The sequence below is a fragment of the Podarcis cretensis genome (assembly GCF_951804945.1).
Source record: "Podarcis cretensis genome assembly, chromosome: 1".
NCBI lineage: Eukaryota > Metazoa > Chordata > Lepidosauria > Squamata > Lacertidae > Podarcis > Podarcis cretensis.
In genome coordinates this window covers 95,202,624-95,214,836 of record NC_137170.1, presented here as the reverse complement: position 1 = coordinate 95,214,836, position 12,213 = coordinate 95,202,624, and the positions used below count along the sequence as shown (strand labels likewise).

At 40.1% G+C, this 12,213-nt stretch overlaps 1 protein-coding gene across 15 annotated transcripts in view; it reads right to left on the bottom strand.

Annotated features, from left to right (window-relative positions):
• Positions 1-12,213, bottom strand: part of KALRN (kalirin RhoGEF kinase) — a 492,818-nt gene that overhangs the window by 163,042 nt on the left and 317,563 nt on the right. For all 15 annotated transcript variants that reach the window (XM_079992485.1, XM_079992495.1, XM_079992497.1 and 12 more), the window contains 3 exons: positions 9,457-9,631; positions 5,750-5,945; positions 3,784-3,950 (listed from right to left, as the gene is read on the bottom strand). In XM_079992485.1, coding sequence (XP_079848611.1) covers positions 3,784-3,950; positions 5,750-5,945; positions 9,457-9,631 — 538 coding nt within the window. The remainder of the gene's footprint in view (positions 1-3,783; positions 3,951-5,749; positions 5,946-9,456; positions 9,632-12,213) is intronic.

Sequence of the window (12,213 nt, the reverse complement as noted above, 5' to 3'; positions counted from 1 at the left end):
CGAGGGCAATTTGGTAATGGATTTGAGACCATTCATCGTCTCAGATGCTCTAAAGTGAAAGGGAAACCCATTTGGATCTGGACTGGAAACGAACAACAGGCCAAAATCAATATAAATTCCAATTTCACTAAGTGATTTTGATTATGACTCATCCCACAGGAAGCCAAATCCAGCCGTTTTATGACAGGGCAGTGATATATTTAAACCCAGCTCTTTCCAGGGAAAGCTATAGCTGTAATAATTCACAGGTTAATAATCAATTGACTTTTAAAGTATTCAGCTGAACAAATAAAATGTGTTTTCACCATGGGCTTGCTGTAAAGCATTGGAGTGAGAAAGGCTTCCCAATAACGTTAAAGAAACTCTAATGAACCACAGCTGTTAACATCCCTTTTGAAACAGTTTGAAAGTTCACTCCTAAATCCATGCACACTTTGTTTGGGCTTTAGATTACTGTACTCTGCACAAGTTTGTAGATGGTTGGAGCACACTATGGAAATAGCATGACTCATTCTGCATCTTTTAAAGCAATAATTCCTTTAAAATGAAATTTTGAGGGAATATTTTAAGGCAGATAATATATATTGGTATATAGAGTTTTCCAAGCAAGAATAAGAATTAAAATCAGAAAGGGAAAGGTTCAGAATGAGTTACAGATACAAACAAGCGCCATAGATTTCCCTAAGAGTCTTATGACCACTGTAATGTCTTCCATGTGGAGCTGCCCCTGAAGACAGTCTGGAAGCTTTAACATTGTTTTAAATGTGAAAACATTGTTTTCAACAGGTGATTGTATTACACTAATCATATTACTCCAGTGTTACAAAAAAGGCTGTTAGTTGTCAATATGTTACAAGGGTGTAAATGTTCCTATTCCTCTGCTTCCCAGTCTCCTCTTAGCTGCCAGTAGGCTGATTATTAAGGTCATGATACTTCAGGGGCAGTTTCAACAACTGCCTCTGATTGGCAGCAAGAGCAAGCAAAATGGAAGTTTAGGCTCTACAAATCTTTTCAGTGTTTGAAGCACTAGAAACTGCAACAACTGATTTTTAGAAATTGCCTGAAGTTTAAGAAATTTTGCAGCTCTCCTGACTAGTGATAAGACCATGGAGAGAAAAAGTGCAGATAATAGATTGATTATTGGAAGCCCTGTCCACAGTGCCTCTGATTTTCTGATGTGTTTTGAACACCTCCAACAACCAACACTATTTGCTGATAGCTTGAAAATCACTTTATAGAGTAAAAGCTGTATTTTAGCATTCTCACATTGTCTTCTAGAATTTATACTGCTTGGGAGCACATGATCACACTAGCTTGTTGAGAAAGCTATGAAGTATGAGGCTGGGCAGTGGGGCATAGCAAACGGAAACCAAGTGGAACTTGAGTGAAGCAACCACACAACCACTTTATGGCTGCTGGACGATTCATGGATCAGTGGATCCTGCCAATTTACCTGATACTTCGAATATTTGCAGTTTCACAGCAACTGTGTTCAGTACTTTACCTCGCTGAAAATACTTTCTGAATACTTGTTCCACCAGGACAACTTTGCTCGTAATAAGAAGAGAACATATCCTACTGGGCAGAACGGAACAATGCGTCTCAACCAAACAATGTGTATGCTTTAAAAACAATGAAATGGTTTCTCAGAAAAGTGCACTATAGAATCATAGAATTGGAAGGGACCCCAAGGGTCACCTAGTCTAACCCCCTGCAATGCAGGAATCTCAACTAAAGCATCCATGACAAATGGCCATCCAACCTCTGCTTAAAAACCTCCAAGGAAGGAGAGTCCACCTCTCATGGGAGTCTGTTCCGCTGATGAACAGCACTTTACTGCAGAAAGTTATTCCTGATGTTTAGTTAGAATCTCCTTTCTTGTAACTTGAATTCATTGGTTTGGGTCCTACGCTTCAGAGCAATAGAAAACAAGCTTGCTCCGTCTTGAATATCCCCAAATATTTCTTTTTTTTTTAGAAATAATTTTTATTTTTATTTATTAATAACAATCCAATGGAGGCCACATTAATACAACACCAAATCATACCAAATCATAATATAATCAAAAGATCCAATTAATCAGTTCTGAATTCAGCATTTTTGGATGACTTCCCGTGTTCTGGCTATTAGGAGTTGATGTTATTCCTTGGTCCTGCGCCAATTCTCTTAATTAGTCCAAATACAACAATTCCGATCTTGATCCTTTATTTTAACAGCCACTGGTGTGATGACTTTCGTTCGTATTTAGCAAATCCAGATCCATTAACTTGCAAAGGGAATTTATTTCTTGCAGTTTTCTGTGTGAAATATTTGTTTACATTCTTCTTTTCCTTCATGTTGTAATCAATCAATCCTCTTCAACATTGCCCCTCCCTCGAGAACGTAATTCTCATTATGCCACAGCTTCCATTTTGCCTTTCTAAAACCGAAAGTATTCCAGTGTCCGGCAGTGACTCCTGGTTTGCTTCCCGCTTTTATCTCTTTTAGTCCTTTCCAATCTACTAACAAGCTGGTGTCTCACCAAAACCAGAGTTAGAGCCCTCTTTAGTAGGCAATATCACAAATCATCACAGTATTTCACAGTCTATTCTTTCCAGAACTCCGTAAAGAAAATTATAGTTCTTGTTGAATCCCTCTTGCATTCCATATATAGTTGTAATCCATTAGTAATTTTATTCCATTAATAATTAATTAATTAATTCTTCTTCAGTGAAGGCTTGCTGAATCATCGCAAACAAATATAATGTAAAAAGAGAGCAAAGCCTTCCCCTTCACTTACATAGCAATCCAATTACGACAACAGTCCTCTCCAGATCTAAACATTGGCACTCGGTGGCTGATTCATTTAGCTGGCTAGCTTTCTCCTTCATCCAGAGCACATCTGTTTCTTACGTCCAAATTCAGATCCATCTTAAAAGAAACAGAAGTACCTCCACTCATGGCGACCGCATTGGGGGGTTTCCAATACGTGCAGTGCTATGCACTCTGTGTCCCTGCTCTGCATTCCATCAGAGCGAGAGGCAGTTATTGGACGATCCGTGAGTGAAAGCTCCGCCCCTGACCCGGGGCTTGCAAGGATAATTACTCCCAGATTATCCTTAATTAACTGCACGGCTGGTGTCCGCTATCGTGGGATCTGCAGTTTGCCATGGTGGCAGCGCCAGAAGTCCATCCCAAATATTTCTTATCAGAAATTGTCCACAGTGATAAATTTAAGGTTGGTTTACAAAAGCAGTTAGATGGATTGAGGAGCTTTAGACTTAATTTTCCAAGCATGAAGGGCTTCAGTCAGGCCTGTCACCCATATCAAGCTGTTGAATGATGGAAAGCTGGACAGAAGAGGACCATGAGCAACACAAAATACCAATGCCCTGATCCAATTCAAGATTCCTTTGGGTACTTGAGCTGTTACCCGTGGTACTGTCTACTGCACAATTTAATTTGTCCTACACAAAAAGAGGTCTAGAAACCTGCTTTTGAAAACTAAACCTCATGATCTCAGCCTCTGTATTAGATATTAAAGTCCATGCTTACATCAGAAACATGCAACATCTGCAGATCAAGATATTACTTTCTACTGGAGATCCTATAGAATGAGCAACAAAAGTTTTTTCAAATAAAATATATGTGGAAGCTGCCAATTCATGTTGTTTTTGAGAAAAAACTAAGCTAAATACCACCCAGGGAGTTTAACACTTTCAATATGTCGCAGCTCAGCATGTCTTCCAGAAACATTTAAGCCAACACAAAAACAGACTAATGACAATGGTGAAGGGCTCTGACCTGCTTGACCTCTGCCTGCAAGTGTCGGAGCTGAAGGCACTGCTCCAGCCGCTTGTGCGTCTGATCAGCATTGAGCTCCAGCTCATGTTGCTTCTCGTGAAGAAATTCCAGCAGTTCTTGCACTTGTGTTGCTAGATCAATGTCTTTTTCACAGATCAATTCAATGCCTGTAATGAAAAAAATTTCCTCAGATGGAACAGTGGACCTGCTCCTAACAAAAGGAAAAAGGTAGTAGCCTGGAAAAGTGCTGTGACTTGTAACAACCACCTGAACTTTTCTGTTGGTAATTTATTGTAGATAAACCCATTCACATTTACAGATGCCTTGTGAAGCACCGAGGAATCAGTTTGCTAGTTGCTCAAATCTAACATATCTGCAGCTGGTGTCTGGATAGGAAATGTGTTGTGTAGCTACCAAAATGTTATTCTTCCAGCTGCAGCTTCTCTTCCCCATGGCCGTCTGAAGCAACAGTTTTGCAGTGAGTAATTGCTCTCAGCCTTTCAGGGATGCAATGTTTAACTAAAGAATATGGATTACTTTTTAAAATTAAGGTGAAGAAAAAGCCCTTTCTGTCTCTTGTACACCACTGATTTTATTAGAAAGAGAGAGCACAGAATTACTGAAATTCTCAGTAAATATCCTTTTGATTTTGGCACATTATAAGAGAAGATTATACTTCTCTTTCATACCACATAGCAGAAAAGAAAGAGGCAGAGCCAAAGAAAAATTAACCTTTTTTATGTTCTGAACTCAGGCTCGTGGGTTCAATGTGACCATTTATGTTTTGCTTTGTTCAATGCTAAGGACAAGAGTCTTGGTTTGCAGTCAAGAGGAGGTACACTCTGCCCACCACATGCTCCCAAAAGTTTTCTTAGGATCCAGACTCCAAGTAAAGGACCATAAAAAGCATAGTATATAGAAAGGTTCTACATTCAAACCCAGTTAAAATTTCCCTGTGATTTAGGAAAATAAATCCACCCAGCAAAAATATTAATGAATCACTATTTTACCTAAGACAATACATTCAAAGCAACAGAAAAAGTAGTTCTGTTAATACCAGCATTTTAAGAAATCCCAGTTTTGTCATCGTATATGTGGCTTAAAACTGTTTGACATGTGGCAAGACAGAAAGGCCAAATCATTCATCACAGGGGAGCCAGCTGCCCTTTGATATCCTAGGCCCTTTACTGATTGCCACTGATGAGTTATCACAATCAGAAATACACCAGCCGTGTGTGTGATTGAAAATTGTGAATGCAGCCAGATCAAAGACATGTAGCGAAGTCAAGCATATTAAATGCAGGAAAAGTCCTGAGGACACAACACCATATGCAGGCTAATTATAACAAATGTGTGCTGTATCTGGCATTTAAAAAGAACCTTCCTCCCAAAGGGGAGGATAGATTACCATGCCCTGAATGTGAAGTTCAAGAGCCATTCTATCTTATTTAGTAATGAAGATGTTGTTTTGTTTGGGCCCAGATATTCTACTGATTTTCACTTCCATGCAGTTTTCAATACCGCAGGCTTACAAGACCACATCTCCCAAGATGGCTATGTTTCATATTGCCTCTGCTAGCACTTTAAGCAGCTGGAGAAGTTGTAAGTGAAAAAAGATCCCCTAGATAGGCAGGAACATTCCCTGACCTCCATTGTGTAACTAACTGGGCTGTTAGTTAGTTTAGAATTAACTAACTGGGCAGAAGTATAAACTGCATAAGCTCTCTGTATTACCCCCAAGCACAAATCCCATGGAAACAGGGCAGGTATGGAACAGCAGAAACATCTTTCTGATTTGAACTTTACCCAGCTTCAGTGTTTGTGTGTACTCCAATAGTGCTAGGCTTCACTTAATTTCTCTTGGTTGTTTTATTTCCTTGAGAATACCTCTTGTAGATGTGAAAGCATGCTAACATGAGCCTTAAGGGATAAAACTGGAAAGTACAAATAAATGTATGTCACTTGCCTGAAGCTTGGACTTCCATGATGTACTGGTGCAAATCTTGCCCTTGCTGGATGACCTCAAAGGTCATGTTGTTCATTGCCAGCTTCCGCTCTGTGTGTCTCTGCAGGCGCTGCTCTGCCAGGGTCAGGTCCTCAGTATTGAAATCATTCATTTGCCTTAGCAAGTCCTCATTCCAGGCATCTAACTCAGCTGTTACCTTCAAAGTAAAAACAAGCAATACAGAATAAGCATTATAAGCCATCAAAAACATGGTTACTGAGAAAAATAATCTAAAACTGCTTTGTTCTTTTCTGTTATTACAGTCTATATTTCACAGCCCAGCAGATTTAACTGGTTATTATATAAGATACAATGGTGTTTGGAAGCAAGACATGTTTTTCAGAAGAGCATAAAATAAAGATATATAATGTTTATGATATTGCATAAAGCAAAATGATGTAATATTTATTATACCAGAATCTTAGAGGTAAGATTGGACTGGAAGTTGTGGGTATTGAAGAAATTGCCCAAATTGGGTATTTTCAAACATCACAAAATCAGTACAATTTAGCTGCCTATGAGAATAAATTATTGTTTTATTAATATTATTATTTATTGAATTTATATACCGCCCTATACAGTGGTGCCTCGCAAGACGAAAAGAATCCGTTACGTGAGTCTCTTCGTCTAGCGTTTCTTTCGTCTTGCAAAGCAAGCCCATTGACGGCTTATCGGATTAGCGCTATTAGCAGTTTAGCAGCTTTTAGCGGCTTTTAGCGGCTTAGCGGATAAGCGGCTTAGCGGCTTAGAAAAAGGGGGGGAGGGGAAAAAACCCACAGGAATTCGCAAGACATTTTCGTCTTGCGAAGCAAGCCCATAGGAAATTCGTTTTGCGAAGCACCTCCAAAACGGAAAACACTTTCGTCTAGCGAGTTTTCTGTCTTGCGAGGCATTCGTCTTGCGGGGCACCACTGTATCTGGAGGTCTCAGAGCCATTCACAGAAAAGATAAATGGATCTTCCTTAGGATAATTCTATTTTGCGAGAAGCTTGCCTTCACATAAGTGGACATAGGGGATTGCAGCCTAATTATATTATCCAAGGTTTCAATGGAATGTTAATTATTTTGTGTGTGTGTGTGTGTGTATAATAGGGTTGTAGATTTTAGCTGCTTTATAATTTTATTATGTGCACTGCTTAGAGAGCTCTTTAATTAAGTGGTTTATAAATATTTCTAAAGTAATAAATGGGGCTGATGAAGTGGAGACACTACAGCAGGGGTAGCCAGTATGGTGCTCTCCCCAACATTGTTGGATTCTACCTGCCATCATCCCTGATCATTAGACATGCTGGCTGGGGCTGATGGGAGCTGGAGTCCAGCAAAATCGAGAGGGCACCATGTTGGCTAACCCTGGCCTATTCTTGTTTTATGAATTCATTGTTTCTCACCATGTGGATAGTGGTATCTGATTGGTGAGCACTGGTGGAGTTTCTAGGGTTATTGTACACATTTGCTTGGAGTAAAAGGGAAGGGTAAGTTGGAGGAGGGAAGCGATGACGAATGGAGCAAGCAACAACAATCTACAGCAACAACAAATTCACTCCTCTAACCATGTGTTGTAGCCAAGGTTTGTTATTGGCTGTTCTTTGTGGTTAGTAGGGAAAGAGCTTCAGCACGAGTCCAGGTACAGAAAACACACTAAGGACATAGCTCAGCCCATGACATGAGTCCTACAGATGTGTCATGGTGGTCTGATCCTGAGGAAGAATGGGAGACGCTCAGAGAGCTGGACAACCCTGAGGAAGGTATTAGTGAGAAGGAGGACTCCAAGGAGTGTCAGAATCCAGAAGCAGCTGGTAATATGGAGGATGGAGAGTAAGATCCAGAGGAGAGTCGCGGCAGATTAGCAGAGAAGTGTTCTGCTCCAGAGCCACTGGGCACCCCATGTCAGATCCCTCCTGTTGTAGCACCTCCTCCTATCAGTGATGAGGTTCCTTCAGAGGAGGAGGCTACTGAGGGTAAATCAGATGCTGAGTGCCAGCATAAACAGAACTTGCAAGCTGAATCCACCTGGAGGAGTGCCTCTTTGCTTCTCCAGCCTCAAGACTCCTGCTGTTTGTTGCACTTAGTGCTGTGCCCACACATCCTTCAAAAGAAACGTGCAGGGGGCATGCCGCTTGTTGGAGCTAATCCTTTTGCACATCTACTGCACTATGGAACACTGCCTCGCTTATGTACTCCTCTGATTTAAGCATTAAAGTCTTTGGAAGAAAGTGACCTGGGAGTTCAAGTTCTTCATCTGGCAGTGAGGGCCACGACAGTGAAGTGCAATAGTAAAAAAAAAAAAAAAGCCTAGGGAACAACAAAGCAGCTGCAAACTCTCCAGGAGCCAACACATTCTTTCTGTCCCAGTAAGTTGTAGTTCGACTTGCCATGTCATGTGAGCATTGACAATTTACAGTTCTTGGAAATCCAAGTCAGAATAACAGTAGACAGCAAATGTGTGAGTGCTGCTTTCAATCAGCATCACTAAACCTGGGGTAGAAATTCATAGAGAGGGGATTTCAGAAGGCTGCTTTTATAGATCTTCTATTCCTCCTTGTTTGTTTCTGGATGGAGGGTGGTGTGCAAATTTAATAAATAAATAATAGTAATAATGAAGAAATGGCTTGAGTTGCAGGAAAAAGAATTCAGGCTCTCACAGGAGGTGTGTTACTGACAGTACCGTTGCCATAAAAGCCTTCATTTTCTTCCTTCCTTTTTTAAATGTCTCTCCTGGCACAGACAAGGCAGAGCACACACATGCATCCTGATTGAGTACCGTACAGCCAGCATGAAACATAGCACCCTTGTGCCCACTCAAATTCTGTTCCTACTGAAATCAAATCATTCTTTAATGGCAATGATAAATGAATATATATATATATATATATATATATATATATATATATATAACTTCCTTAAATGCTTCACAGTTCAAATGCTGGGTTAAATTAATTGTATGAAGAACAGCTGCTCTAAGATTCATGCTGAGATTCATGAGGAGTATTTCCGTAGCAGGGAAGCGAGTAGAGTAGTCTTGCTCCCACAGGGTCCTGATTCCATGGGGCTTATTTCAGTAATTTCAAGGATAAACATTTTCAGAATAATAATAATAATAAATTCTTTTCCTGCACATGTTATTCTTCCCTGCCAATAATATTTGTTAATACTGTATAGTCCTATCACCTGAACATACAAATTCCCTCTTAAAGTGCAAACTGCCAAAACTAGGCCCATTTTATATATATATATTCGGTTTGGGTTCTTTCCTTTATTTCTGAGGTTATTTTCCCTACTTGAGGTCTAGTAATTTTCAGTATTACTCTGATGTCAACTTTCTGTTTTGATTTGTATCCACAGCTGTCCCCATGAATGTTGAGGTCAGTATTGGAGGGCCTGCTCTGTGCCCTTTCACCATGAGACAGATAACAGGTGGGCACAAGGGATGTTTCTGTTGTGGCACCAAGGTTAGGTAATGCTCTCCTGAAAGAGCATCCACCTCCGCTCACCTCCTTGAGCTGTCTGTGCTAAACTACAGAGTATACATTCTGGTCACATTGAATAAGGCTAGGAATTGACTTTCAAACATTATCATAAAACAAACAAAAAAATTGATCGTCCATCTCTTCCCACCCCAATTTTCCTCAAAGGCTCTTCCCTTTCAGAGTATTCAGTGGAACCCTTACCTCAATGGTGTACTGTTCAAAAATTCGGAGCTGAAGGAAAATGTCTAGCTTAATCTTTCTCTCATGAAAAAGCTCTTCCATCTGTACTTGGGCTTCATCAAGCTGCTGGAGGACAGATTCAATGTGGCTGATGGAACTATTGTGTGGCGTTTTATTGTTAGAGACTGCTGAATCCCTGTGGTAAAGTCAAAGATGAATGGTTAAAAATGCAGTGTTGAAAAAGGTAATAAGAAAGAATATTAAACATTCTCAGCTCTAAAAATAGCTGGAAAAGGTTGAAGGAAGTTTTATCCAGGATTCACCTCATTCAGTTGCTGAATGGCTGCATTACAGAATGCCTGCATTACACAGTGAATTGTATGCATCCTTTCATATCTGGTGACATTATGACCTCTGTGCACCAACAAGGAGTTGGAGAGAAAGGAGAAGGGAGTGAATGGTGCATAAAGTTTCTTGAAGACTCTGACTGGTAATCGTCCTTGATTTTATTTCAAGTGAGCCCAATTCTCCCACCAATACTGCTTCTACTAGCATGCTGTGCACAACACTATTTGCTGAATTCATTCAAGTATCTGCCTATTTTTAGATTGCATCAGAATAAACTGTATATTAATATGCAGGGACTTGATATTTCTCATTATTTCCTACTTTTTTAAAAACCGTGAAACGTTATCATGTGGTCACAACAGGGAGCTCAAAACAACAACAAAATCTGAATAATTTCAATATATATCTCAAAGTAGAGTGAATTAAATTATTACTTCAACAAACATTGCCATTTTTAATACTATGATAAACAAAACTTTTTTAAAAAAAAAAAAATCACCACCAGAATAAGAAGATATGCACTTATCCTATAGTATCAGGTTTCGTTATGAACTCAACACACACCCATACACAAAAAAATTTATTGGCAGCTGTGTGTGTGTGTGTGTGTGTGTGTGTAAAGAGATGTGTGAGAGAGATATTACTTTCCACCATTAAATCTGTATTCATCTGAGGCGAGGGGAGAAGCATAGCACCATCTATTTTGTTACAATTGCTTGTAGGAGTACCACTAAGGAACACTAATGGAGTGTGTTGAGCAGGCCAAGTCTGCCCCTGCTGATATTAATTTTGTATGGGGCAACGTAGGTTGTTCTTCTTCCTGCAAAGTATTGCTAATTGCATCCCTCTCACTTTGCTCTATAGAATTTAATGGGACCCATGGACACTCAGAACTCTTATCTGCATGATATTGTCCTGGTGTTATGTCCCCTGCCTCAGGATCCCAGTTTTGACCAAAGGAAGACTCTGACTTGAGAAGGATCCCTCTGCACTCAATTCTACACTTCCTTGGCCTGACGACATGGCTCTTCCATTGTCCTCAGAGTCTGAGGTTGATTTGGAACAGGCTGTAGGCCCATTAAATATTGCAAACAGCTTCCCTGGGGGAGTTGTGCCACTGGAATATTAAGTTCTGCCAGTCTTTTTAGGGTTTCAGGAAAATATCTGCTGAGACATCTTCCTAAACTCAGCAGGGACGAGTGGGAGCTGCCCAAGGTCCTGATTTGACTTGCTTTGTCCTGCTTTACCTTGGATTGCAAGAGGTTCTGGTATTTGTTACCACTTCCCCAGCAGAACAGGACACTTAGGACCAACAGAACCAATTTATACCTTAGTGGTAGGAATGTGAGAGCAAATTTCAAGTAGTTTTTTTTTGTTTTTTTAACCATGTTTCAATAATGCATGGATCAAGGGCAATGGCATGATTTCTGACCAGCTGATCAGTGCTAAGGGCAAACAGTTGCCATACCACTGCTAATAATATATCACATTAGATCTAAGCAGATGTGCTAATATTTTGTGGGGGTCCCAGTTACAAGCTGAAAAAGTGTATTTCAGCTATTTTCACATGATTTGTGAAAATATAGTTTATCTTCTCCCACCTTCATGCCCAGTTGCAAGGGAAATTTGCGGTGGTGCTGACAGTCATTAGTGTTCTCCTGTCCACTGACTGCAATATCAAAAGTGAAAAACTGACCTCCCTTTCAATTTAATTCATTTATTAAATATTTATAGATTTCTGCAACCAGTAAAAAAAGTTAAATAGCAGTGATATTAAAATAGAACTCAAGCATCTATACATACATGTGAACTCATATCACGCACACATGATGACATATATCTATCACATTGGGCACCTTTGCTGTGGACAATTACTCTCCACAGATGTTGTTGCAATGGACACAATTACTCTGCAAATACCAATGTTGTTTTGCTTATTTGGAGGAATTTGGCAAAACTAATTAAATACCAATCCAAATTGGGGAGGGGGGGAGAAGTTTATTTGCACAAAATGGCAGGCAGAAAGTATAATGGCTTTGCGACATGGTCCGCCAGTATTCAGCAATACAGAAGGATAAAGGTGATTGATTCAGCATGAGGCCACACAAACCCACACTGCCTGGACTATAAGCTTAGCTGCTAGTAAAGAGATAGTGACAGAGAGTCTAAAAGGCAGAGCATTTCCTTATATGGAAATTTAGGATGGGTATTCAGAAATGCAGTGGGTTAGCCAAAAACACCAGGAAGGGGGAATGTTCATGTGCAAATAGCAACATTACAGATCTTGTGATAGCCTTTGCCAACCTGGTTCTGGGCTACAGCTTTCATCAGCCCCAGCCAGCACGGCTGTGCGGAGCAGAGCTGCAGTCCAAAACATCTGGAGGTCAGATGTTGGTGAAAGCTGATGTAGGTAAACAAGATCTGAGAAAT